A 25,125-nucleotide genomic window follows, 5' to 3' on the forward strand; every position below is an offset into this window, starting at 1 on the left:
AAAAAAATTATAATAGCCAGTCCAGCAGCAGTATTCGACAGATATCCTGCGCACAGCACATTATCACAGTAAATGGACCCTTATTATGAGTATTCAGAAAACAACTTGATGGAGGATGGCGAAGAGTATGAAGATCCTCATTGCCATGGCTGTCAACAACCTATTGAGGATGGGTCTGTTGTTCAGTTCGGGGAAGGAATATGGCATTTTGAATGGTAAAAATTGACTGCTCAACATTTTTATCTGCAGGAGAATGCGTACTGATGATTGCATTGATAATAGCTTCCGCTGTGCTAAATGCCGCAAACTGGTAGAATGCTACAGTAATTTATTGCTATTAAGAGACGGGAGCCCTATTTGTGAGGACTGCTCTTATAGTTGTCATGCTTGTTCAAAAACTATCAAAGACGAAGCTATTATGACAGGTGAGGAAGCGTATCATGCAGACTGTTTTCGTTGTGTGCAATGTCACCGTAAAATAGAGGATTTGGTGTTCACTCAGACGAGCAAAGGCATTTATTGTACCCAATGCCATGAGACAAAAAAGTTACAAAGATTGAAACGGAAAGAAGAAAAAGACCAACTAAAAGTAAGTATATTGATAGTTATTGCTTACTATTATTGCTGCCATTATTGCTATTATATGCTATTGGAAAAAATTGACTTGGACCAAATTTCGAACTGTACTGATAGTATAAGAACAATCTCGATTATGGTACTTTAAACAATAATGCACAGCCGACGCCGGCCCCCTTGTCACTTACAACAGCAGCAACAAGTACACCAGTTATAGATACATCATTACCACCAGTTATACCACGAATTAACTTACCACCCTCTAACACTGCTTTCCGTACTTCTTCAACTTTTTCAATTGTGAATGCTTACGCTGAAGAAAATGGTTTAACACAATCACCTATTCTGGATACATTAAATGATATCAATGAATTAAACGACATGCTTATGGGTAACAACAAAAGAAGTAGTGAAGAAACATTGCGAAATTCAACGGACCAGCAAACAGTTTCTATTGCTGCTGCACCGCTTGTACCAGAGGACGAAATACGAGAATTAAAAAGGGAACTAAGCGAAACCAAACATAGACTAAATCAAGTCGAAAATAAATTTAGTAAAATCAAAAAAATCAGTCGAAAAGCACTTGAAGAATTTAATGTTGTGAAAGAAAGCTATGCATTCGAAGTGCAATCTAGAAAAGAGGCGGAGAAACTGATTATTCGCTTGAAAAGTGAACTCGTTTTTTACCAACAAGCGTCCATCTTTCCTTCTTTTGCAAATTTTAAGCAGATGAGTCAAGACGAGATAGAAATGTTGAACCAGCAACGTGCAGACTTAGAACTGTTATGTCATGAATTTAGACAAGAAAGGGATCGACTTACTCGTGATATGGAATCTATCATTTTAAACCAAAAACCGTGGAAGAAAGAGGATTTGGAAACGTATTGGGTTAGCTTACAATCGACTTATCAGCACCAACTTCAGTCGGTTCAAAAAGATTTACAAATAGCCAAGTCTAATTATGCCAAGCTTATCAAGGGTAGGGAGGATATAATATCGGATATGATTCTTTTGAATACTAAAAACGCAGAATTAGCCCAATTAAACAATGATTTGTCGAGACGTATGATTGAGAAAGAGCAAGAAGCAACGGCTGTACTTGCTGGTTTGAGCTTCCTAGCAGATGATACGAAAAATGAAAAGCCTTCTATACCGGTGATACAACCTCACCACCAAGATACTCATCGTAAACATCATAAGCGTAATCTTTCAACAGGTTCCATTGGTATTGTTAAGCCTACAACAATCACAGCGCCTAGTTCATCAACATCTATCAATAAATTCAGTACTGCTTCAGCAGCTACCGCAAAAAACTATACCAAATTATCGGATGATACTAACCCATCAAGGGTTTCATCCTTGTCAAATAATAATATACCTAAAGTTGCACAAAGAGATAGTTTCAATGGTTCATCAGTAGCAGCACCTAAATTATTCAAATTTAGAAAAAACAAAAGTATATCCGGTAAACACAATACCAACAATTTGAAAGAAAATGAGCTGGTCTCATCATTATCAGTAACGACAGAAAGTACAACAACAAGGAACGATAACAACAATGATAAGAGCAATATTGCAAATGGAAAAGGCGCTGGTCGTAAGCATTATTATGTGCCGTTCAAATTTCTAAGACCAGTGAAATGTGAAGGATGTTATGAAAAAATGTGGGGAGTCAATGAATTAAAATGCACAGGTATGGGCATGTATAGAACATAAATGTATACCCATACTGATTTCTGACATACACTATATATATCATATCTTTTAGAATGTAATATGGCTTGTCATTCAAAATGTGTCTATGACGCTCTTCAAGTGTGTCAAGGGAACAGCAGTCATAACAAATCTAGTTTTGACGGGTTTCGTATCTTGAACGACTCTAAACTGATAACGGATTCCAATAATATCAATGAAATAGCAAGGCAACCCATGTTCGGTAACGATTTAGCCAAGCAAGTGCAGGCTGAAAAGTCAAAAATTCCAATGATTGTACAAAAATGCATTGAATGTGTTGAACTTAGAGGCATGGATTATGAAGGCATTTATCGTAAATCGGGAGCAGTCGGGCAGATTAGGCAGATACAACAAGCATTTGATAAAGGTGTCGTAATCAACCTTGAAGATGCACAGAAATGGCGAGATATTTGTGATATTACAAGCGTGTTGAAACAATATTTTAGAGAACTGCCAAATCCTTTGTTTACTTATGAACTTCATTCAAAATTCATGAATGCCAATGGTAGGTTTAAAACGTATGAACAACGATACTCTATTATTGCTATAAATAATATTTACATCATTGTACTTGCCCTCCTCACACAGCTTTGACGGATGGCGAAGAAAAGCTAAGAACGATATCGCAATTGATACAGATGTTACCTATCGAAAACTTCAACACATTAAAATACCTCATGGAACATCTGAACAGGTATTTCCTCAATTAAAAATTTGGTATATAAAATGAGGCAGGTAATAGCTGATAATAAATGATATCTATATACAACAGAATTCAGCTAAGGAGCAAAAAGAATTTGATGACATCAAAAAATTTAGCAGTGGTGTTTGGGCCAACACTTTTACGTGATATGGATGATAACAGAGATCTTTTAGAGATGAATCATAAGATAGGCATTATTGATTATATTTTAAACCATATGGATTCCTTATTCGTCATTGAAACTATCAATAACAACAGCTCTATACAAAGTTACAACAGCGCAGCACTTGGCCACCTGAATCGTCGTGGATATACATCATCCTCTTTCGATCTCCCGCGTCCTTCTCAACAGCAAGCACCAGCTGGGTATATATAAAAGAAAAAGAAGCAAAACTATGCTCTCTTATTTCGGCACAAAATACTTGTTTACTTTACAATAAGGATAGCTAGACATACTATATTACAATACCTATTACATTACATGATTATACTTTTTTCAAAAAGTTTGAATGCTGAGAGTATTAGAGAACTCCACCTAGGACTTCTTGTTGCTTTTATCCATAAAGTCATAGAATGCTTTCTGTGGTAATTCAACATTACCAATCATCTTCATCCTTTTTTTTCCTTCTTTTTGTTTTTGCAACAACTTCATCTTACGAGAAACATCACCGCCATACTAAAAGTAGAACGGATTGAATTTAAGTGTTTGAGATTAGCTTTATGTGATCATGAAGATATAACTTACGCATTTCGCTGTAACATTTTTGCGTAAAGCCTTGACACTATTTTGAAAAGCGTTAGTTATCAAGTATGGTAGAACGATGAAGATATTTAAAGTTGCTCACGTTTCTCTAGCAATAATTTTTTGACCAATAGCTGTTTGAATAGATATATCAAAGAGTTGTCGTTGAATCACGCCTTTTAATCGTTTAACCCAGTCTCTACCAACATATTCGACTTGGCTTCGATGCAGAATGATAGATAATGCATCTACAGGTTTCGAGTTAAGCAGCACGCTCATCTAAAAATACAGAACCGGACATAAATATTGATGCGTGAAAATGTTTGCGTGTACCATAGAAAAGCATTCTACTATACCTTTACTAAATCACTATCTTCATACCCATTTTCTTCATAATCAAACGATGCATAACCGGAAGATCGACTTTTCAGCTCGTCATAAAAATCAGTAACGATTTCAGCTAATGGAAGTCTATACTTCATCATGACACGCTTTTCATCAAGGTATACATAATCTAGCTGTTCACCTCGACGCGACTTTTATAGGAAAAGGATATTGATGAATGAATTTTGTTCGTCCTAAATCAGCTTTTTTGTATGACAATTGCGACTTACACCGCATAATTCAATTAGCTTGCCCATATATTCCTAGAGAGAAAAGAAATGATACATCTTGAGTAAATTTATACACAGAAAAGAAGATTTGGCCCTTTTCTTGGCACAGGTGTGTAATATTATTACCTCAGGAAAAATCAAAGTGGCTAGAACCATTGGCTCTTGAACCTTTGTCACTTTGAAGGTTCTTTCTTCATGCTCAGGAAAATCGGATGGGTTTCGCACAATTTTCGTTGTTTTATCTTTGTAAATGACTTTGAAAGATGTGTTGTAATGTTAGATACTAATAGTTGGTAATACTATTTGCATGTTAAATTAATTACCTTTGTAGGGCACAGTTGGTTGAGTTACAATAATATTCGCATCGTATTCCTGCATTAGATGTTTACGTAGAAGGGTGAAGATAAGTTAGTCTATTCGTTGAGCAGCGTAACAAAGAAGCGAATTCAAGATAGTCATTACATTCTCAAGCCGTTGTCTAAAAACATCCATATGTAAAGTACCCAAGAAACCCAACCTCCAACCTTGACCAAGTGCAAAACTATTTTCCTTGTTAACAGTGACGCTAGCATCATTCAGAGTCAGTTTTTTAATGTTATCATCCAACCGGGGAAAATCATTGGTATCTACTGGGAAAATGCCTGCAAAAACCATAGATTGTGCAGGTTGAAAGCCTGGTAATATTTCAACGGTGGAGCCAACATGATAGAACGTGTCACCAATGTGTGCTTCCGTAGCATTTTTCATACCACAAATAATGTAGCCAACTTGTCCTGCATGTCTACAAATTATTGTCAGTTTAAAAGCAATAAAAGCAAATTGACCCTCTCAAAATAGTATTACTTACAAATAACCAGTGGGAATCTGTTCAGGATGCATGATACCCACTTCTGTAATTTCATATTTTGTGCCGGAATGAGCTGATACAACTTTGTCACCCTTCCTTAAAACACCATCTTTGATACCCAGCATACATACAACACCTACATATTTATCGTACCAAGAATCAAATAATAAGGCTCGGAAAGGTTTAGTGATATCTGCTGCCGGTGGTGGCACTTGCTCAATAACGGCTGGCAAGACATTTTCAATATTGATTCCTGATTTCGCAGATATCTGAAGTATATCTTTCGTATTCAGCTCAAATGCACTTTCTATCTGTTTCGCTACTCTTTCAGGTTCAGCACCAGGTAAATCAATCTAAGAAAGTTTATCAATTTCTAAAACGTTCTTCAAAATTAGCAATATATCAATTAAATCGTTACTTTGTTTAACATGGGAATAATATGCAAATCTTCACCAAAGGCCAAATAGAAATTGGCTACTGTTTGGGCTTGAATTCCTTGGGCTGCATCGACGAGTAATATGGTTCCCTGACAAGCAGCTAGTGATCTGGAAACTTCGTAGCTGAAATCGACATGGCCCTATTAATTTATTACAAATACCTTACATTAATATGTAAATATAGGCTTAAAGATATTGGTTGTTGACCCGAAAACTTACTGGTGTATCAATCAGATTTAACAAATAATCTTTTCCTTTATGTTTGTAAAACATAGAAACTGTCTTCGACGACGTAGAGTAATTTTTGTTTTAAACAGTCAGCATGATTGCTTTATTATTATGAGTTGACCTCCTTTTGATTACCTGTGCTTTTACTGTTATTCCTCGTTCTCTTTCTACTTTCAGTTTATCCAATACTTGTTTATTCGAACCTGTTGCAGATATTGTATTGGTGAATTCTAACAGTCTTGATTCAATATTTTTCATTAATATTCTTGACAATTATTATTACAATTATGCCGAATCGATTCACTTTTACCTATCAGCCAAAGTACTCTTGCCATGGTCTAAAAATTGTGCAAATATGTGTTTTCGTTACTATACTACGGATCGCTTATAAGGCAAATGCAAGCTCGTGTTTGATATATTACCAATATGCGCAATAATACTAAAATTTCGTATGTTCTCGGTTGGAAATTTTGTTAGATCAATCAATTTCTTCGGATCTGCACCTTTTATTTTCTGTACAGGCAAGTTGAATTAAGTGATTCCCGTATCAAATCTGTCAAAATTCATTTAAAATCCTACCTCTGTTGTACTCTTATTAGAGTTCATACGTCGACAGTTGTCCCATGTTAATGGGCAATAATATACTGAACTGCGCCTTCTCAGTAGATGGCATGTGAACGAATATTGACGCTGTAATGGTCGCAGACCATATTTCATTTTTTAAAGTGGGGTATAAAAGTCTTTTAATAAAGATCTGTTGATCGTTGAGTTCAATGCCGTAGTAGAACGATGTCGCTTGCCAATTCTAAAGAAAGTATAGTGACGTTTATATCGTTGAGTTAGAGCTTGGAGTATAGCCATTTCAGTCGTAGTGGTCTTACAATGCTTTTCTTTTGTCAAAGAACAGTAGAGTTTCAAAGCAAATCAAGAAAGGAGCCCCTCCTACACAAATACCTCAGGGTCTGTAACCAATATCCAAATCTAACGGCATCAAAATTCATGCGCCGCGGCGTCGGAAGTGAAACAAAAAAAGGTCGAAGGTTAAAAATGCTCAATAGACTACAGAAGAGCAGGTGAGCAATTCCAATGGCGGTCAGGTAAGTCTATGTAGGCTAAAAAAAAAGCGTGAAACTCGAACTGTTAAAATACGCCTAAATGTAGGCCAAAAAAAAAAAAGCTTATTAAGCTGCTTTCAACACGAATCAACGGTTTGCATGTACGCTGTATAAACGTATTCAGGGACACAATTGGTACAGAGATAGCTTAAGAAGCTGAAGGAGTTACTCGAAAAAAATACTTTTCATATAATTTTCTGTTAAAGGCACTCCTTTGTAAGGCAAATTTTACAATCTTGGGAGCGGTCCAAAGCTCAAGATTTCAAAAAGTCTTCGCGTAAGCATACAAAAATCAGCTACATCTAAGCTGCCCATTGAATTCATTGAATACGTTCACTTTAGAGCTATACAATTCAAATGATACTGTTGTCTGAGATTCATTGAGCCACAGAAGCTATATAAACACTGTGAATGGTTGGAAAAGAACCTTGACCAAAACATGTAAATAAGTGCAAACAGTTTCGGCTGATTTACGACTTCAAAAGATTTGCAATAATGATTGAAAATGAAACCAACGATAATGTTACGGACAGGAGTATTGACAGGTGTAACTCAAACAGGAATTAAACAGTGTTTTTCTGTCAGCAAGTGTATTATAGACATCCCAACAGAAGTGACCACGAAGCAGCCAGTAGGTTACTTCATTTAGAAAAATCTTGAGGAACACTATCTTTCAACCCCACATTTGATAGAATATGCCAAAAACTAAACTCATCATTAAAAGTGATTGAAACGCTACCATCAATCTTTCACATAAGACATTATTCATACATCACTTTCAATTTCTTTAGTGTTCATCCTTCTGGATTGTCAATAATATTTTATACCTTGTTCATAACAGACCGCGATTATTGTTCTCTAAGCTACTCAAGCAGCCGTGGAGCTTGATAAATACCTATGGTACACTTCTGGTAATAATGAGTTCAGGGAAAAACGTACTTTTCTTTTACTTTTTAATATGTCTCTTGACGGATCATGTAAAAAAGCAAGTTGCGTATCTACTAGTGCGGTTTAAACAGTGAAGAAAAAGGAGAAAAAAAAAGTATGTACAAATAAAGGATATCAGTTGAGAGCTTTTAGGATAGAAGAAAGCCCGACCAAGAAAATGCCAATAAAAAAGAATAAAAGTACATAGCGTTGATGCGTGTCTGCTCTTATGGCTTGAGGTAGCATGCTCTATTTAGATAAAGTCAATTCGATTTTCAGTCCTACTCGATTCATGTCCTGGCTCTGCATGCCATTACATAAGGCAGTCGATTTATATACATTACCTGAATTGTAATAAGAGACATCATGCCACTCACACATGCAAATACTATGCCAAATAACAAATTCTCGCTTTCTTTTGATATATTCTTTACCAGGAATAATCCGATTAAGGCACCTAAAGGTTGGCTGCATCCACCCATAACAGCTGCTGCGATGAAGGCTGTTGTACGAGAACGCGTAGCGTAATACAATGGCAATGCAATCATAAAACCTTCCGTTAAATTATGAATTGACATAGCAATACTCACGTTGAGTCCAACTTTAGCTGATGCTTGACTCGAAACGAACATTATCAGGCCCTCTAAATAGGAGTCGACATTAGTAGAGGTAAGTCAAATGTATCTTTGCAAGTTCCACTTCTTGTTCTCATTGTTACCTGGGAATTTATGCACACAAATAGCAAATGCTGTTTGTATTCCGATACTATAATAATGACCTGGATCTTTCTCCACTGTTTGCTCGACAGATTCATGATGTTTATGATGTTGCGAACTTGGACTTTCACTCACTGTACTAGTACTATCGCTCTCATGTCTTGCTTCTCTATCCTCACAGCTGCTGCTGGGATGACTGAAAGAACTAAGTCGATCACTACTATGTGTCTTTTGACTCTTTGTAGGAGTATTGCTATGAACAAGGTCGTCATGATGAAATCTGAAGTGTGATTCGCTGGATCGTATAGTGCCATATTCGACGTCACAACGATGAGCATTTAATTTACGTCTTTCATCCTTAACAGATTGCTGTCGTTGTTGTATGTGTTGTTGACCATGATTAAAACAGTTCTGATTTCGATTATCGTCGTTTAGAGGAGGAGGAGAATGCTGTTGCTGCTTGTGGTGATGGTGGTGATGATGATGATGATGATGACCGTTATTATTTTCTTCATCAGAAGTTGTATGGTGACAGCTTTCTGAAGGGTTTCCACAAGCATGAATGGCATCAGGCATCATATAATGGATCAATTTTGTCAAAAGTAAAGTGAAAATAGCGCCTGCAAAGAAATAGGTATATAAGGAAAGATCGTTATTGCTACCCAACTTTTGTTGTGCTTGTGGAAACAAAATGGATAATGACGAGAATAATAGAACACCAGACGCCAAAGCCATTGAACAAGCCATGAATGCTCGATTGTCCAAAATCGACACATGAAAAAACTTATCTAAAAATACAATAGAAGCTATTCGACGTAGTTGATCGGTCTATTAGTGCAACCTCGTCTGCTGTATTATTTATATTACATGATCCAAACCTCCTATTATACAAGCTGCTGAGGATATAATAACACCTATCCACCCTTGCGTGTGATTTGTATCATTTAGAATAAATGAATCCATGGACTATGTAGAAAATAAGCCAAATAGAGAAAAAGCTTGATAAATGTAATGAATCTGAAATAAAAAAGAAAAAGAAAAAGACCTTGTTCTTATAAAAGTGGTCTTTGCAGGAAGCACGAAGATCCCTAAAGTGGGGTCAGAAATTTTGTGACGGCGCGTCAAATTGGGAAAAATTTCCAATGTTTATTTGATCTATGTCTGACCTTTAACTGTAACACGTGAAGGAGTACAAACTTTGCCAACGTTGGGTATTTCAGAAAAACAGGTTCTTTCTGAACAACTATCCATTGCATTTTGAGGGTAATAATTAGAATTAAAAGCCATAAAATTATATGCGTCTTGAACAAATCGCATGCTAAGCAATGTTTTGAAATCAACTCCAAATTTGTTACGGTTCGTAAAATTTGAAGCGTCAAAGTATCCAACTTTTAAGGATACAACATACATAATAAAGGAGGCGGGAAAGGAGTCAGGTCTGAGATCTGCTTTAATTTAAACATTACAACAATAAAATGAATTGTACACAATTATTAGTTTGATGCAGTCTTTCAAGTGTAGAAGGGTTCCTAAGGGGTAAGCTCAATATGTAAGAACGGTATTTTGATGGATTTGCTCAAACTTCCAGATTCTGACTTCTTGATGATGTTAGTTTTTCTTATGTAAGCATTGTTTGATTGATTTTTTCAAGGAAAGGTTAATACATTTACCAATAAACTTCCTTAAACCTTAGCGTATGATGACGATCGGTCTATTGTATTACTTTCAAAACTCTGCTTATGGTCATCTGCGTTCGGTAAGAAGATGCTTCACTTTGTCTCTCTGACAGCAACTAAGATGTCAGCAAACTGATGAACCGCAGAAAAAAAATTGAAAAAAGAAAACCGTGGATACTACCCAAGAATTATCATCAGAACTGCCCCTTTCTGTTTCATTGACCTTATCATCGCTATTATTAAGACATCAGCATAACAGACATTTCGATTTACAAGATTGTTTAAAACTGTAGGATATTAATAAAACCAGGTTAGGATCGTTACTGACTATTTTTACAGCCCATACTCTTAACAATCACAGCACTTCAAATGGTGACATTATGAAAGCGCAGTTTGCTGTATAGACTGAATTACTTTTGAAGAAGATAAAACGGTTGACGTTGGCATACTTGTAATAATCAAAGATTATGTTCCTGTTTCTCCTCCTATAAAATCACTGCTAAGTGTGCTATTAGTAGTAGTATGTACATCGCCGTCGTTATAGTGGTTGATGTTAATACTACCGGGCTGTTAATGCTCTCTCATGTCGTTTGCCGTACCTTTGTTATTTATTTGAAAGCCAACCAACAGGAATTTTGAATGTTTGCCAGCGATAAAGGATGGACAGAGCATTGGTATCAAGACGTAAATTGCTTATGGAGCTGTATCTTTCATTTAAAGTCAGGAAAACGTATCAATATAAATACAGTAGATAAATTATACCATCATTGTGAAAGGCAGTACATAGTTGTTAGGCATATAAGAGTAATGAAATAATCTCAAGGCTTCATAAAAATAAACAGGAATCAACTTTATACAGTTTAAGAATCATATATATGGATAAAAAGTCTATGACATAACTGTTATGTATGGTATCAACTGTAACTGCCAGCCGATTCTTATCGCTTTTCTTGTTCGCCAAGTACATTACCATCACCAGCTGTTCTTTCCGTTGTTCTTTTGAGACCGATACCAGCCAGGTCTTCAAATATCTTGTCGCCTTTATCTTCCGTGTCTTCGTTGCGCCCGAGACTAGCATTCGTGTCTTTCCGGCCATCTTTTCTTCGAGATGCCTTCTCGAGAGAAGTCATTGCTCGCCTGAATGCTACATCGAAGTTGGTTGGTAGGTGATCAAGAAGGATAGACCGACGAATTATCAATTCCGTGGAGACACGCTCTGGTGTCGTTCTTTCTATAACAATCCGTGATTCATCTTCAGGAGTAGGGTCCTATCATTTAATTAAAATAAAATGTGAGGCCAAGTTATTGACATATGGATCGAAATAAAACTTTACAAGCCAAAACTGGTATATTGTTCCCGCAACATATAACTAAGCAAAGCAAGGGGAAAAAAAGTCTTAAATGAGTGTCATCCCGCAAATCAACCCGTTTGAAGAGATTATTTTTTTCTTACTCTCGGGTTTGCTAATGTTTCCAGGCATCTTTTTCGGCATTCTGCTACTCTTTCAAATGCTTTTTTCCAAAGTTGTCGATCAACTCCTCCGCCCCAGATCAGATGACCGAATCCGATAGTTTTCGCTGCTTCTGCTCCAGCAATGATAAGCTCTTTGACATCCATCATGGATCCGTAACTTAGTTTACTCACAAAATCGTCAGCAAAAACAATGGACTGTATCTGATCCTATTATATAATATTATCGCACACACTTTAACAAAAGAAAAGCTCAGAACTTAAAAGGAGTTTAATTACCTTGTACTTGTTTGCTAGATTTAGACTTAACCCACAGGCTGGTGCGTATCCAAGACAATATATGTTAAAGTTGCTATCCTTCCCTTTTCTAAACTCATTAATGTAATCCTGTAACATTATTGTCAGGATTGCTCCTGTAGATGCGCCCAAACTGTGTCCCACAATATACAGCGATTGAGTCGAGTGTTTATTGACATAGGCTATCAATTTTGGAGCAATGTGACGAAAAAACCATGTCGCTGAAGACTATTAGCACAAATTTGTATTAGTATGCTTCACTATTCTTAAGAATTGAAAGTGATACCTGACTACCTTCATTCCTTTATGCACAATGCCACCCTTCCAGGGCTCGTATTCGCATACTAAGTCTGTCATAGTATCAAATGTACTCTTATGTAAACAGAATGAAAGATCAATATTGTCTCTTGCCATAGTAGATCCATAACAGTTGAGGCTTACCATTGTTCCACGGATACTAAGTACAATTGCATTTAGTTTCCTGTCTCTTGCTATAAAATAACTTGGCCTAAACGCTGCGCCCGTTCTTAGTTCATATGCGAGTAAATCATCCTTGGGTATCTCTAAATGCTCGCAAATGGACAATGCATCCGACTGTGCTCGTACGGCATCTGACAATATTCCATTTCCTTTACCAATGAAATTTAGTCCCTTCCATCCATAAGATGCAATAGCATACCGCCACATATACGATGCCATCTCAATCTCTTCAAGATTGTCAACCAAATCCCACGTTCTTTCTTCTTTTCTTGGTAGATCATTGTAGAATTTTTCTACAATATGAAATCCCATAAGTATTTGGAAATTGGATAATTCAAAACCTTGACCCTGATAATGAAATAATCATAAGCAACGAAGAGTGACGAAGAGGGAAAAGTGTTTCCATCCTTTTTACTTACGAAAGCAACTAACAGTTTTCCGATGGCTCTTAAAACCTGACTTGTCTCTTTTGCCATGGTCCATGATCCGATTGCATCTAAAATTGGAAATGATCGTAGGCTATCCTCATTTTGATCTTTGATAACTTCCTTTTTACTGTTGTAATCTTGGTATAGCGATGATGTTGTAGAGCTGGACTGTAGATGCTGCTGCTGTTGTTTTGGTTCTGCGTTACTATTATTCCCTCGAAAGCCGAAAAATGACGAGACACTCTTAAAAATGCCTCCTCCTTCTTCATTGGTATCGGATCGACTATTCCTCTGATTAGGGTCACTCGTGTTATTAGCGGAACTCCAAGTTTCTTTGACAGTTGTGGTACTACTCGCACGTGACACAGAATACGTCAGCGACACAGGTCTTTTATTCGTTATATTGTTGTCATTTTTGTTCATATCACCATTAAGAGTAACACCATTGTTGCAACATTCACGCCGATCTTTTACATTATCAGGTTCGTCAGAACTGTTATAACCACTGCTGCTGCTATTATCAGGATAATCCTCTTCTTCTGTCTTTTGTTCCTCTACTTTTTTGAATTTGATGTCGTCATAATTCCGTTGATTGTCTAGATGTCGATTGAACTCTTCAATTAATTCTGAATTTTTCCTATCATTCGTGTCCTTTGCATCGACGTCTACATTATCAACAGATGAACCAGTGCTATTCGTTGTCATAGTACTGTTGGCTGATAAGGCTCTTCTATGCTGATCAATTAACCAATTCATTTCTGACAAATCAAATGAAATATTCTGTTGAAGACGATGTTGTTGCTTTAACAAATTACCGTTGTTGCTATAACGGTATTGGTAAACTATTTCCGCCTGAATAGCGCCCACACCTGATGTCATGATTGTTCTTCGACTGACTTGCGATGTAGCCCCTATCGATAATTTCTTTTCAAAAACTTCATAAAAACTAGTAAATTGTTCGGGCATGCCTTCAAGATGCTTTATACGAATCTCTGAACGCCCGATATGCTTGTCCATAAAAATGATATTTGAGTCGTATAGGTCGAGCTGAATGGTGTCAAAGAGTTGATTATGATAGGTCACTTTCAATTCAAAGCTTTCGTTCCATGCACCTTCGGCATATTCTGAAATCGATGTTCGATGGTATTGGTCTTTTTTTTTCCTGGAGGTCAGTTTTATATTTGAAAAGCACTTGAGGATTTAATGACTCAATTGACTCCTACCTCCTAAGGTTATTGTTACATAAGGCTTTTTCACAGGTACGTTTAGAAAGCAATTATGTATGGTTATCTGAAATTGAGAAGATGACTTGTAAATGCATCGCGTTTTTTGAAGCATGGCAAAGCTGTAATATTATGTTACCCTCAAGCTGCCTGGCGACAGATGTTGATCATTGCTCATATTTTATCGGAAATTGAGGGTTGTTAGAAGAAGAGAGAAAAGGATGAATGGAAAATTTTCGTTTTCAGGAGTAACAAAAGTTTATGCTGTTTTCATACAATCGTGGTTTAACCTTTTTTGGAAAGTCATTCTTTTCCATTCTTCCCCCACTTTTTAAGGCAGCTCTCATTTGCTCAAAAACGATCAATACCAGACCGTGGTTTACCAAACCAGTAAGCTCAAACTTACTTCTATTGCTTAGAATAGAGGCTCAATGATTTTCTGTCGTTGCGCAAAAGCGATCATCCTCTATAATAACTGCATTTTAAATTTTTTTCTGTATGAAGCAATTGCCATTTTCTGACTATGAAAGGAAGTTTAAACTCCTTTCAGCTGTTCCCTTTTAATTTTTTTAGGCTTTACGAAGGAACCGCGTAATTTTTATTGCTTAATCATCATCAATAAAGAGAGCAGTTTAACAGCTTGCTGCAAACCCTTTACTAATATGTCGGCTTTATACAATTTGACTGTAAAGACTATCAAAAACACAGATTGGGAATTGAGCTCCCTAAGAGGAAAGGTAAAAGAATTTAAAAACGTAATTAACCAAAGTGACATGCATAAAGAAAAACCAACAACCTTGTTACACCTTTGGTCCTCGACGATTCCGATGGACAAATTTCTACTTTAGATTGTTTTGTTTGTCAATGTTGCTTCGAAGTGTGGTTTTACACGTCAATACAGTGGTCTAGAAGAGCTTTATAAGAAATATAAAGACCAAGATTTTGAGATCGTTGGTGCACCTTGTAATCAGTTTTTGGGTCAAGGTAAAACTTGATAAAGTACAGCTACATGTGTTCAAATTAAAATGTACGCTTACTCAATTTATTAAATCCGTTCTATAGAGCCTGGCACACCGGAAGGTATTACATACATGACATTCAAATAAGCGATTCTCGTAGGGACGCGCGTATTAACGAGAAGATTCATTACATTTGTTTTTCAGAGATTGAAAACTTCTGCAAAGCCAAATATGATGTGAGCTTCCCTCTTCTCGCTAAAATGTAAATTCTGCAGCAAAACTTTTATAATTCGAGAATCATCTACTAACAGTCTATGATGGGCGGAAAAAATCCCCCTTCACTATTGGAATATTAGGGATGTAAATGGTCCTAATGAAGCTCCACTTTACCACTTTTTGAAGACTTCCAAGCCTGGTGTTCTCGGGTATGTCTTGCATTTAGTTACTGATAAGCTTTCATCGCAGTTTAGCATATACCGAAAAATAACTACTGACCTTTTGCTTGTATAGTTTAACAAGAATTAAATGGAATTTTGAGGTAATACCCGTAAAGAAACCAAGTCGATCATCACTTTAATTGCTGACGAGCTTTAATCAATAGAAATTTCTTGTTGACCATGAAGGTAATGTTATTCAACGTTATTCCTCGTTGACTGAGCCCTCTACCATTGCCAAGGATATCGAAAACCTGTTGCAAAAGCGAGAACAGAAATAAAGGGAAAACTTCTTCTCTATATCTCAAAATGGATCATGGGTCCTTTTATTCTTTTGCAGCCGATAGTTGAAGCGAAAACAAGGCCGTTATTGGCAAAGACAGAAATAATCGAAACATTTTTCCTACGTTGGAATGGTTCATACATCTAGCATTTCATATAAAATTGAGACGTTACAGATAAGCAAATTCTTGCAACCAAAGAGATTTTGACTGTGCAAAAATAAACCGCTTTTTCAAGAGATCATACTGACTAGCTCAAGCACAACAGTATTAAGTAGCCGAAAAGATAAAAGCGACTACGTAAAAGGAGCTCCGCAACTTTACAGTATTTGAGACGACGAGAAATCGTTCATTGATATGTATAGTTCTTACGAGCATGTGTTGTGTTACTGTTAATACATCTATGTCATATTACTGCGTTGCTGCCTATTTACACAATCATCTTTTTCTTCAAAAACCAAGCTTTTATGTAATGATAATAAATGAATATGCTATATAACGAACTGATGCATAACTTGCAACATCAACAATGATATACCATAAACTCGACAGCAATGTTCGTTTATATGCTGGAATTGTATTGGCTATGGTTCCTGAATAAATTCAATTCTATGGTTTTGGCGAAATGTTGATTGCGACATCACTGATTTGCCTAAAAAAGAATCTAAGCTCAGACGTTCTGCTGTTGGAAAGATTTCTGATCACTTTTCCCTGAACTTTTTAGCTTCCTTCTTTTTCTTCGTTTTACTTCTTCTGAATTAAAAAAAATATATATAAGAAAGAGGAACCTGCATTCAAGTTTGCAAAAGATCTATGATTTTGCATTTATAAAAGAATATTTGATCTCTACATGACACCCCCAGCGTCTTCGCCTTCATCTTTATTGGATTGGAACAAAAAAGAAGAAGCATTGTCTCAATCAACCTCTGCAATGGTTGAGAATTTTCTGCAAACCGACAATAACAGCGTCGAGAGCAATAATTCCATTTTGAATCATCATCAAGATTTAGACTTGTTCTTAAATCAAGCGACCGAATACAATCTACATCCACATGCCCTGCAACAACAGCAGCAGCAGCAACAGCAGCAGCAGCAACAGCAGCAGCAGCAACAGCAGCAGCAACAGCAGCAGCAACAGCAGCAGCAACAGCAGCAGCAACAACAACAACAACCGCAACATAGAGACTCTTTCTACCCTTCACCGTTAATATCCATTCAACCAGCCGAACCCGATAGTAGTTCAACAACTATCAAACAGGAATCGACCTCGACATCTGCGACAACAGTAGCAACGGACTCGAAGAATAACAATAAAAAAGGAAAACAAAAGCACAAAGAAGGTGGACACTCCTCCTTACTACAGGTAAATTTGCACAAATGTATATTAAGTGTTAAATGAATCGTCTTTAACACTCCAAATAGGTATTCACGAACCCTCTCTTACATGCAATCCCTATACTGGCAAGAAATTGTTTGAACTTTGAAGACTTTATAGCACAAACACAGCAATCTGGGTAGGCGAATATTGGTTGTCAAGTTATTTATTATGTTCATCTTTAACTTACAGTCTCATTTCAGCCAAGGATTACTCGGACCTGAAGCGTTTGAAGATGAAAACGATTGTACAAGTCTATTGTCTTCTCCAATGTAAGTATAATTGTTTTCTTGATAAAGGATCGTTCGACTTGCGTTCATAACACCTCATTTATGGACTATATTGTTTCAGTATCAAAAGTGATACACCTTGGCATCTTCGTGTTCTAGGTCTCCCGCATACAGGTGCCAAATCCAGAGTCGAAACACAGATAAAAATTTGCTTACAAGTAGCCGACGCAACTGGTGAGTTAGCAACAAATAAGTGGACACATATTAAACTGCCGGAGCATCTAGTTTCCAAGGATAAATTGAAGAGAAATCAAACTGCTGTCAGTAAATCTAACAACAATAGCGGCTTAACATCCACTACAAGTACTCCAAATATAACGGCTAATGCTCAGCAACAACAATTATTAAATGAGGATGGAGTGCCTGCATTTCTCGACTCACAAGTTTTAACATTAGAAGCATCAGTAGTATGTGACGGCCAACCTGATACAGAAATCATTATGTGTCCCAGTTGTGTTCATCGAGAATGCAAACGCATGAAGAGAAAAAGAGATAATAAGCTTGCCAGAGCTGCTAATAAAGCTGCCTCAACCACGTCTTCAGCTGCAGAAGGAGGATCAGGAGGATCAGGAAGTACGGCTAGCGCAGCAGCAGCAGCCAAGATTGCTGCTTTGATCGCTACAGAACTGCCAAACCTCAACGATGAAAAAGTCATGGCTGAGGAGAGAAAACGTATTTTACTCTTTAACTGCAATGAATATGTAGAATTTCAAGCAGGAGAGGCGACCCTACCGACTCGTGTGACATGTTATTGTCGCCATCATAGTGAGAAGACAGGGTTCAGGATTGTGTTCACTTTAAAGGATCATCTGGGCCATGTGATTGCTACAGGGCGCTCCCCGCCAATTATGATTACAGATGATCATAAGAGTTCCAAAATGCAGCAATTAGCAGCTGCAAGAAAACGATCTCGTGCTGATGTGGAAAATGCCACTGCTTCGGCAACGGAAAGCGACGCAGCTGCTTCTGTGTCAAACGCACGCTCTGGTTTAGCTTCAAAAAACAGAAAAATTTTAGATGTGCAAGAGACAGATTCAGGAGGTTCCAGTCCTATAGAATCAACGCCAGCTACCCCATCATCTACGGCTCAAAATGAAAATAGTAATATGGAAGAAAGTAACAGTAATGGTAATTCAGCGAGAAGGGTAACTGCAGAAGTAGCGGCGAAGGCTTCAACGGCTGATGATAATGGAAGTTTACAGAAGGATACAAGTGTCAACCAAAACACTAAGTTTTTGCCAGATACCGATCAACTCTCTGAGATGCTCAGCATATCTGACCGTAATGTTAATATCATGAATACAAATATGAATGCCCATACACCTCAAGCTGGAATAGGAATGGACGCAACTAACTTGGAAATATTTATGCGTTCTTCAGCATCTGATGCGAATAATAATGGTTTTCTATCAACCCAAAGTCAATTATATCATCAGCCATCTATGACTACTAATAGTAATAACAATAGCAATCAATTCTCGTCTCAGTTACAATCACACTCACAGCAACAAAACATGTGTGCTACGACCTCACCATTCGAATCTTGTAAAAATACTTCGGAACATATGGGCATGTTCGATTTTTTAAACTCCCAAGAATTGACCATGTTAGGAACTACCGATAATCAACATTCTCAGCAATTTCAACCTGCAATTAACCTACTATACCAGCAGCAGCAGCATCAAGAACAATTATCATCTCAATTTGGTCAAGATAGCAGCCATCAGCAGAAACTCGTGCGTGTTAATCAACCGGCGTCTTCTTCTACAACTACCGCATCGGCTACTGATTTGGTGTTAGCGCCCCAATTATCTCAGCAACAGCAACAGCAGCAATTTTCAAACAATATCTACACAAAACTAGCCGAACGTAACGCCATGGATACTAAACAAAACCCCCACTTGCCTAAGTTGCACCGCCTTATTCCCTCAGAGGGCCCCATCTATGGAGGAGCAGAAGTCACCGTTTTGGGGTCCAATTTTTATGAAGGTCTTACTTGCCTATTTGGGGAAAACCCCGCCATCCCCACACATTGCTGGAGTGCCAATACACTACTGTGCATCTTGCCACCTACATCTACTGCTGGTCCAGTCGTAGTGTCATTCAAAGAGCACCCATTAATGCTCGAGAAAGGAGGGCAAGATGTAGTATTGTTTACGTATTTTGATGAGAGTGATAGAGCGTTAATGGAATTGGCACTGCAAGTAGTTGGATTGAAAACGATGGGGAAAGTGGAAAATGCACGACAAATTGCTATGAGAATAGTGCAAGGGGGAGATAGCAATAACAATAACAGCAATAATAACAACGGTAAACATGCTAGTCTGAAGAACAGCTCAGCAACCCGTCAATCACATACTGCAACTTTTGAATTGACGCGCATGGCAATGGCAGCAATTTATGAAAATGCTCGTTCTTTTTATTTATCGAAATTAGAGGAACACGTTATAGCCAGTTTGATAGCTCTACATCAACACTACCATTGTCAACCACAGCATCTATCCTTAACCAATCAATACGGCCATAGCTTGTTACATCTGGCTACTCTATGCAACTACGGACAATTAGTAAGAATATTAGTGAGCCAACTGAATTGTAATGTTAATCAAGTGGATCTGAATGGTTTCACAGCTTTACATTTTGCAAGCTGGTCTGGAAATGTAGAAATAGTTAAATTTTTAATTGATTATACTAATCTACACATTGTGAACCGTTCCGGTAAAACAGCAGAACATTTAGCTGTAGAAGGGGGACATCTATCTGTTGTGGATCTTTTCAAGAGCAAAAAGCAACAGCAAGAACAAATTTCAAAGAAAAGAAGGATAACAAAAATACCCAGAACGATCAAAAACTACTTTATTCTCCCTCGTTTAGGAGTTGTTCAACAGTACACTTCTAGTTTGCCATTGAAATTAGTGAAACTATTGTCAAATCTGTATATCGTTTCAACAACTAATATGAACCAACATCAACAGCGGCATGGCCCTTTTATCACTTCTGTAAAGAAGCGTACAATGAAGGCTATTACCGATACGTCCACGAACAGTAGCAAAAGCAACACATGCCAATCGCGCAGAATTATTACACGGTCAGCTGGACGTCAAGTTTACCATTTCATTCTTGATTTTTAAGTTGTGCATACAAATTATATACTTCATAGATTACCTTTCCCACTATTTATTAATTGCGAAATTTATTGTAAATATTGTTTATTAAATGTGATTCCCAATATCCATGTAAAATAAAATCAGAAAATCACAGTTATTTTGTATGGGTGGCATGACGAGTAATAAGCAAATAAACTTGTAAAGTTTAGAGTAAGCACGTGAAATAAGAAAAGATGAGGAATAATTAATAAATTAGCAAAGCATAACGAAGTATGAGCTTTGTAATCATGCTTATTTCATTCAACGAACAAACGCTTCACTATTCTGTTCGTCTCGCATTTTTTTGTTCCTGATAACCTTAAGTGCTGTTATTTTGAATACATTTCAATGGTTTCGATTAAAGTTTTATTCTGAATCTTTGGAAGTAAGAAAGGGTCGTTATAGCAATGGTGAAAATCAATGTGGGGGTTGACTTCAACCTTGTTTGTAAGTGTATAAACGGCTCGCTTCCAGTACGATAACTAATAGAGTATATGTGTTATAAAATTATGATCTTACATTAGTCTTATTGTTAATAAAGTACAGACATGTATAGACATCATGTCTCATCCCTTCAAAGTTTGATATCTTTCAATGTCAGTACTAAAGGAACATGATCACTTGCGCCCCAACCTTCGTGTCGAATATCACTTGAAACTACTTTGTCCATCAATTCTGGTGTTACCGTGAAGTAATCAAGTCGCCAGCCTATCAATTTGCTACGACAATTAAAACGATATCCATAATAAGTATAATGACCTTTTTGTTCAGGATGAAGATGTCGCCACGTATCGATGAGTCCAGGCAGATTGTCAGATGTAGAGCTAAGAATCTTTGTAAAATCGTCGCGTTCTTCTTTAGTAAAACCCGCTGAGCGTTGATTTGTTTCTGGGCGTGCTAAATCATCTGGTGTATGGGCTACATTCAAATCACTATACAAAAAATGCGTAAAAAAAAAGATGCCATTAACATCTCCAAAATTGTATTTATAACTATCCTCACTTACCCTGTCCATATGACTGATTTTTGTTCCTTCTGTAATGATCGAATATATCGCTCTATTTCTTTATCAAATCGCTGCTTGATGTCGAGGTTTTTGAGCTTATCACCCGCATTAGGCGAATAACAGTTAATGAGAGTAAAGTTTGGAAACGTCAATGATACTACACGACCCTTTGTTGTTTTTTCGAATCCTGGTATACCATATTCAACTTTTTCAGGTTTATATTTGGAAAATACCGCAACACCAGCTGCAAGGGGATGGTAAGCTTTCTTTCTATAAAATCACTTACACTTATGGTTATTCTTACCATATCCTTTTTTCTCATCAAACGACCAATATCGATACTTATAAACAGAATCATTAACTGCAGTAGAATGAGGTGCATTTACTTTGTGCTCTTGAATACAAACAATATCTGCATCTTCAGCATCAATATACTTATTGAATCCCTTTCTAATACAAGCATTGAGCCCAGCTACGTTATACGAGACTATTTTGAAAGTGCCCTTAGATTTAGGTGGGATCTGAAACTTCTCAGGAAATGTCGTGTTTGTGGGTAGAGAGGGATCAAATGGTTCCCATGCTTTCTTTTTTGAAGAGGTGGTCTTGACTTTTTTTGTCATACCCCGTTCTTCATGGATGGTGACCTCAGTGGCTTGTTCGCCGTTTGCTGCTATTGCTGTTGAGTTTACTGTTGTTGAGGTTTCTACTTCTGCAGTAACAGCAGAACGTGTTCTTTTGACAGGCATCAATACGGTGGTATATAGTTTTAGCAGCGGTATGTATGAATAGGTTGAGGGGAAACGATTTTTTGTCTGTTGAAATAGAGGTACAGGATGAAATATTCTACTACAGTTGTGAAGAAAACGACGGGAAATACGAAGAGCCTTCATATAAAAAAAAAGACCTCTTTATCAATGTGGGCAAAGAAAAAAAAAAAAAAAAAAAAAGTCGGATTTTTTTTTTTCTCAAAAAATATAAACTAGAAACGTCAGATCCTTTCAGTCTGGTTTTCTCTTGTTTTTCAAAACTCTTTGATCGTATGTCATCAGCATACGGGCAAGTCAAAAAGGGATCGCTCAAGTTCAAAGGAGGCGATTCCTCTGTAAAGTAAATATCTGCCTTTGTCTTTTCACTATTGATGAATACTGCATTAACACGCATTTTATTTTACTTTAAGGAAAAAGAAGAAGAAGTCAAAATCAAGTAAAGAGAAATTAGAAAAAGCTCTGCGTGAGGGCTCTGAAGAGTTCAAAACGGTATATCAAGAAGTCGAAAAAACTGAAGCCGAGCGTAAATTTGAAGAAACACAACGACGAAGAGTAGGTTTATTTGTTCGATAGTCATTCATAACTGTTGTAGAATTTGCTTGGACTGATTCAATTTTATCGGCTAAATTAGCAAATGGAGAGAGTTTATAAGGCAGCTACTAAATCACATAAAGACAGGGTACAAGAATTCAACCAAAAGCTAGAAAACTTAAGCGAGCATCACGACATCCCTAAAGTCGGTCCAGGCTAACATTAGAAGTTCTCGTTATATACCACTGCTGTTATTTGTTAAAGCGATAAGAATAAAGGTTTTAATAGTCGTAAACGCTTTTCTGCTTATATTGAAGAGAAAGCTTCAGCAATTTAGATTGACGAAGGTTAGAAGCTGAAATTCACCATGGTAAATCTAATAAAAATGGGTTATTTGAAATGGGAAGACCGGTGAACGCTGTATTTTACTTTTTTCAATGACTTCAGAGATTTTTGTTCAGACAGAAAAGGGAGGAGCGAAAACTAAAATAATCATGAATAATGAACGCACAGTTTAAGGAAGAGTTAACAGCTGCTTTGATCATCCATTTGATTGCTATTCTTAGTTCCGTATAATGAAAACTTAGATCTCATCACTCTCAACTCTCTAACAGAGGACATGCATTTCATTATCATAGTTTATCCTTCATAAATAAGGTCAAATAGATATTGGGGACTATAGTTAACTCCCTCTTTCTGAGTATGCAGCAAAAAAACGCAGGCTCGAAGAACGGTGATTTTTCAGAAAACATATCTGAGTAAGATGGTGAATAGTTAGTTTTTGATAATCGTGTAAAAAGATAGCTGCAGGAAGTGGACCGCACAGCATAAAATCATAACGTCTGTACCATAGTTAATGAAGGCCAATATGCTTATAGCAGTGGGTGTTTCAGCAAAGTAAAAAACACAGCACATTTTAATAATGGTAGCGTTAGTCACAGTAATAGTCCTTGTTTATCTCGTTTTATCCATTTTATCGGCTCGCTGCAATAAGCAAGGGCTATAAGTGCACTTCCTTTACAGCAAGGTTATGAAGAAGTGATGGATTGTCCAAATCATTATAAATGTGGTTTGTTTTTGTATTGTCTGCTTTGCTACCCACAGTATATCTTATGTTGATAATGGTGGAGCATCAATGCTTAAAATATTACTGTTAATGACGAGACGTTCAGACAGAATCATCCAGTCAATGCAGGATAAGTAGCGAAAACGATTTTTCATTAAAATAAAGCATTATGAAAGCAGGTATGTAAAATGTACTTCTTTGGAACTGAAGTAACCAAGTATGGACGTCTTACTATTGCCTGCTCTACCCCCATGAGGAACAAACAACATCTTGTTCTGCTCGTTTCTTACTGTCTTCCAACTACTTCTTTTTTCCCTCTCGTCCTTGCAGCCTTTGTCCCGTAATCGCCCTCGCTCCCATTTTTCTTTTCTTCAGCTGTGAAACCAGTATGATAAGAGATATGTTTACTTTCGAGTAACAAAATGATAACACGATTTACATGCGTCATAAAACTAGCGTTTGTTACTATTTTGTTATTATGACCAGCCTCTCCACAGTCGTTACAAACTCCTCCGTTCGTAAGGAACATTCAGTTGCAGAACTCAGTAACGGAACATCATATTACAGAGATATACCTTCAGCAATTTCTCTTTTCTCTTTTCCGAATTTTTGCTTTGAGATGTCTCTTAGCTTCTCGAGAAGGCGTAATCACATAAACTTTTGGGAGAGGCAAACATTTTTATAGTTAAAATACTTTACAGAAAACGGAAAAAAAAGTGATAAACTTATAAATGAAGAGAGATGCGGAACAGTCAATGAGAATACAGAAATATGAATAATTTAGATAGAATACAGCTCGCTGCCCGGTTTTTATGGCATTTAAGAGAAATGTATGTAATTAATTCCAGACGATCATACGATGACTACCTGAAAGCAAAGACAGCTTGTTCTGAACAAGTTACGTAGTAGTACAACACAGCCTGTTCCTCTATCAATCGAATAGTACGTTATCGTTTAGAAGCGTATAGATGATTAAGAAGTTTCCTGACAATGTATGGTCTCAAAACCTTCAAAGAATTTACAATTGTCCCGATATAGACGGAATATTTTAATCCA

General features: G+C 37.0%; 9 protein-coding genes across 9 annotated transcripts; 4 read left to right on the forward strand and 5 right to left on the reverse strand.

Moving 5' to 3' along the window:
• Positions 1-72: 72 nt before the first annotated feature.
• BDF20DRAFT_909846 (uncharacterized protein) lies at positions 73-3,389 on the forward strand (the record flags this gene model as incomplete). The annotated part of the gene is made up of 6 exons (XM_053083639.1): positions 73-215; positions 283-589; positions 694-2,269; positions 2,345-2,815; positions 2,899-3,004; positions 3,083-3,389. 6 exons carry the CDS (start codon positions 73-75, stop codon positions 3,387-3,389), a joined length of 2,910 nt encoding a protein of 969 aa, XP_052941434.1.
• Positions 3,390-3,548: 159 nt separating this feature from the next.
• BDF20DRAFT_832155 (GTP-binding protein lepa) lies at positions 3,549-6,598 on the reverse strand (the record flags this gene model as incomplete). The annotated part of the gene is made up of 15 exons (XM_053078514.1): positions 3,549-3,689; positions 3,759-3,795; positions 3,859-4,034; positions 4,112-4,291; positions 4,370-4,402; positions 4,496-4,623; positions 4,693-4,741; positions 4,832-5,150; positions 5,217-5,569; positions 5,635-5,793; positions 5,873-5,935; positions 6,017-6,119; positions 6,192-6,219; positions 6,304-6,394; positions 6,461-6,598. 15 exons carry the CDS (start codon positions 6,596-6,598, stop codon positions 3,549-3,551), a joined length of 1,998 nt encoding a protein of 665 aa, XP_052941435.1.
• Positions 6,599-7,789: 1,191 nt separating this feature from the next.
• BDF20DRAFT_848780 (ZIP zinc transporter-domain-containing protein) lies at positions 7,790-9,674 on the reverse strand. The gene is made up of 4 exons (XM_053079874.1): positions 9,518-9,674; positions 8,642-9,445; positions 8,268-8,566; positions 7,790-8,172 (listed from the first exon to the last, which is right to left on the reverse strand). The coding sequence occupies exons 1-4, from the start codon at positions 9,600-9,602 to the stop codon at positions 8,059-8,061; spliced, it is 1,302 nt and encodes a 433-aa protein (XP_052941436.1). The 5' UTR covers positions 9,603-9,674; the 3' UTR covers positions 7,790-8,058.
• Positions 9,675-11,084: 1,410 nt separating this feature from the next.
• Positions 11,085-14,426, reverse strand: BDF20DRAFT_848787 (uncharacterized protein). The gene is made up of 8 exons (XM_053079875.1): positions 14,215-14,426; positions 12,983-14,142; positions 12,525-12,911; positions 12,378-12,455; positions 12,066-12,311; positions 11,769-11,996; positions 11,650-11,685; positions 11,085-11,583 (listed from the first exon to the last, which is right to left on the reverse strand). The coding sequence occupies exons 1-8, from the start codon at positions 14,327-14,329 to the stop codon at positions 11,254-11,256; spliced, it is 2,580 nt and encodes an 859-aa protein (XP_052941437.1). The 5' UTR covers positions 14,330-14,426; the 3' UTR covers positions 11,085-11,253.
• A 337-nt stretch (positions 14,427-14,763) lies between these two features.
• On the forward strand, positions 14,764-16,121 carry BDF20DRAFT_92482 (thioredoxin-like protein). The gene is made up of 7 exons (XM_053084693.1): positions 14,764-14,951; positions 15,063-15,198; positions 15,277-15,294; positions 15,378-15,435; positions 15,530-15,598; positions 15,684-15,711; positions 15,775-16,121. Exons 1-7 carry the CDS (start codon positions 14,877-14,879, stop codon positions 15,886-15,888), a joined length of 498 nt encoding a protein of 165 aa, XP_052941438.1. The 5' UTR covers positions 14,764-14,876; the 3' UTR covers positions 15,889-16,121.
• A 504-nt stretch (positions 16,122-16,625) lies between these two features.
• BDF20DRAFT_997898 (uncharacterized protein) lies at positions 16,626-20,830 on the forward strand. The gene is made up of 4 exons (XM_053085447.1): positions 16,626-17,251; positions 17,311-17,402; positions 17,467-17,535; positions 17,615-20,830. The coding sequence occupies exons 1-4, from the start codon at positions 16,739-16,741 to the stop codon at positions 20,682-20,684; spliced, it is 3,744 nt and encodes a 1,247-aa protein (XP_052941439.1). The 5' UTR covers positions 16,626-16,738; the 3' UTR covers positions 20,685-20,830.
• Positions 20,810-22,652, reverse strand: BDF20DRAFT_848800 (Endonuclease/exonuclease/phosphatase). The gene is made up of 4 exons (XM_053079876.1): positions 22,010-22,652; positions 21,706-21,949; positions 21,248-21,631; positions 20,810-21,181 (listed from the first exon to the last, which is right to left on the reverse strand). The coding sequence occupies exons 1-3, from the start codon at positions 22,593-22,595 to the stop codon at positions 21,274-21,276; spliced, it is 1,188 nt and encodes a 395-aa protein (XP_052941440.1). The 5' UTR covers positions 22,596-22,652; the 3' UTR covers positions 20,810-21,181; positions 21,248-21,273.
• BDF20DRAFT_848807 (uncharacterized protein) lies at positions 22,632-23,685 on the forward strand. Its single transcript, XM_053079877.1, has 3 exons — positions 22,632-22,812; positions 22,883-23,024; positions 23,104-23,685. Exons 1-3 carry the CDS (start codon positions 22,745-22,747, stop codon positions 23,221-23,223), a joined length of 330 nt encoding a protein of 109 aa, XP_052941441.1. The 5' UTR covers positions 22,632-22,744; the 3' UTR covers positions 23,224-23,685.
• BDF20DRAFT_832162 (uncharacterized protein) lies at positions 23,686-24,598 on the reverse strand (the record flags this gene model as incomplete). The annotated part of the gene is made up of 2 exons (XM_053078515.1): positions 23,686-23,845; positions 24,360-24,598. 2 exons carry the CDS (start codon positions 24,596-24,598, stop codon positions 23,686-23,688), a joined length of 399 nt encoding a protein of 132 aa, XP_052941442.1.
• Between the last annotated feature and the right edge of the window lie 527 nt (positions 24,599-25,125).

This window comes from Mycotypha africana, assembly GCF_025528875.1.
Source record: "Mycotypha africana strain NRRL 2978 chromosome Unknown BDF20scaffold_1, whole genome shotgun sequence".
NCBI classification, from domain to species: Eukaryota; Fungi; Mucoromycota; class Mucoromycetes; order Mucorales; family Mycotyphaceae; genus Mycotypha; species Mycotypha africana.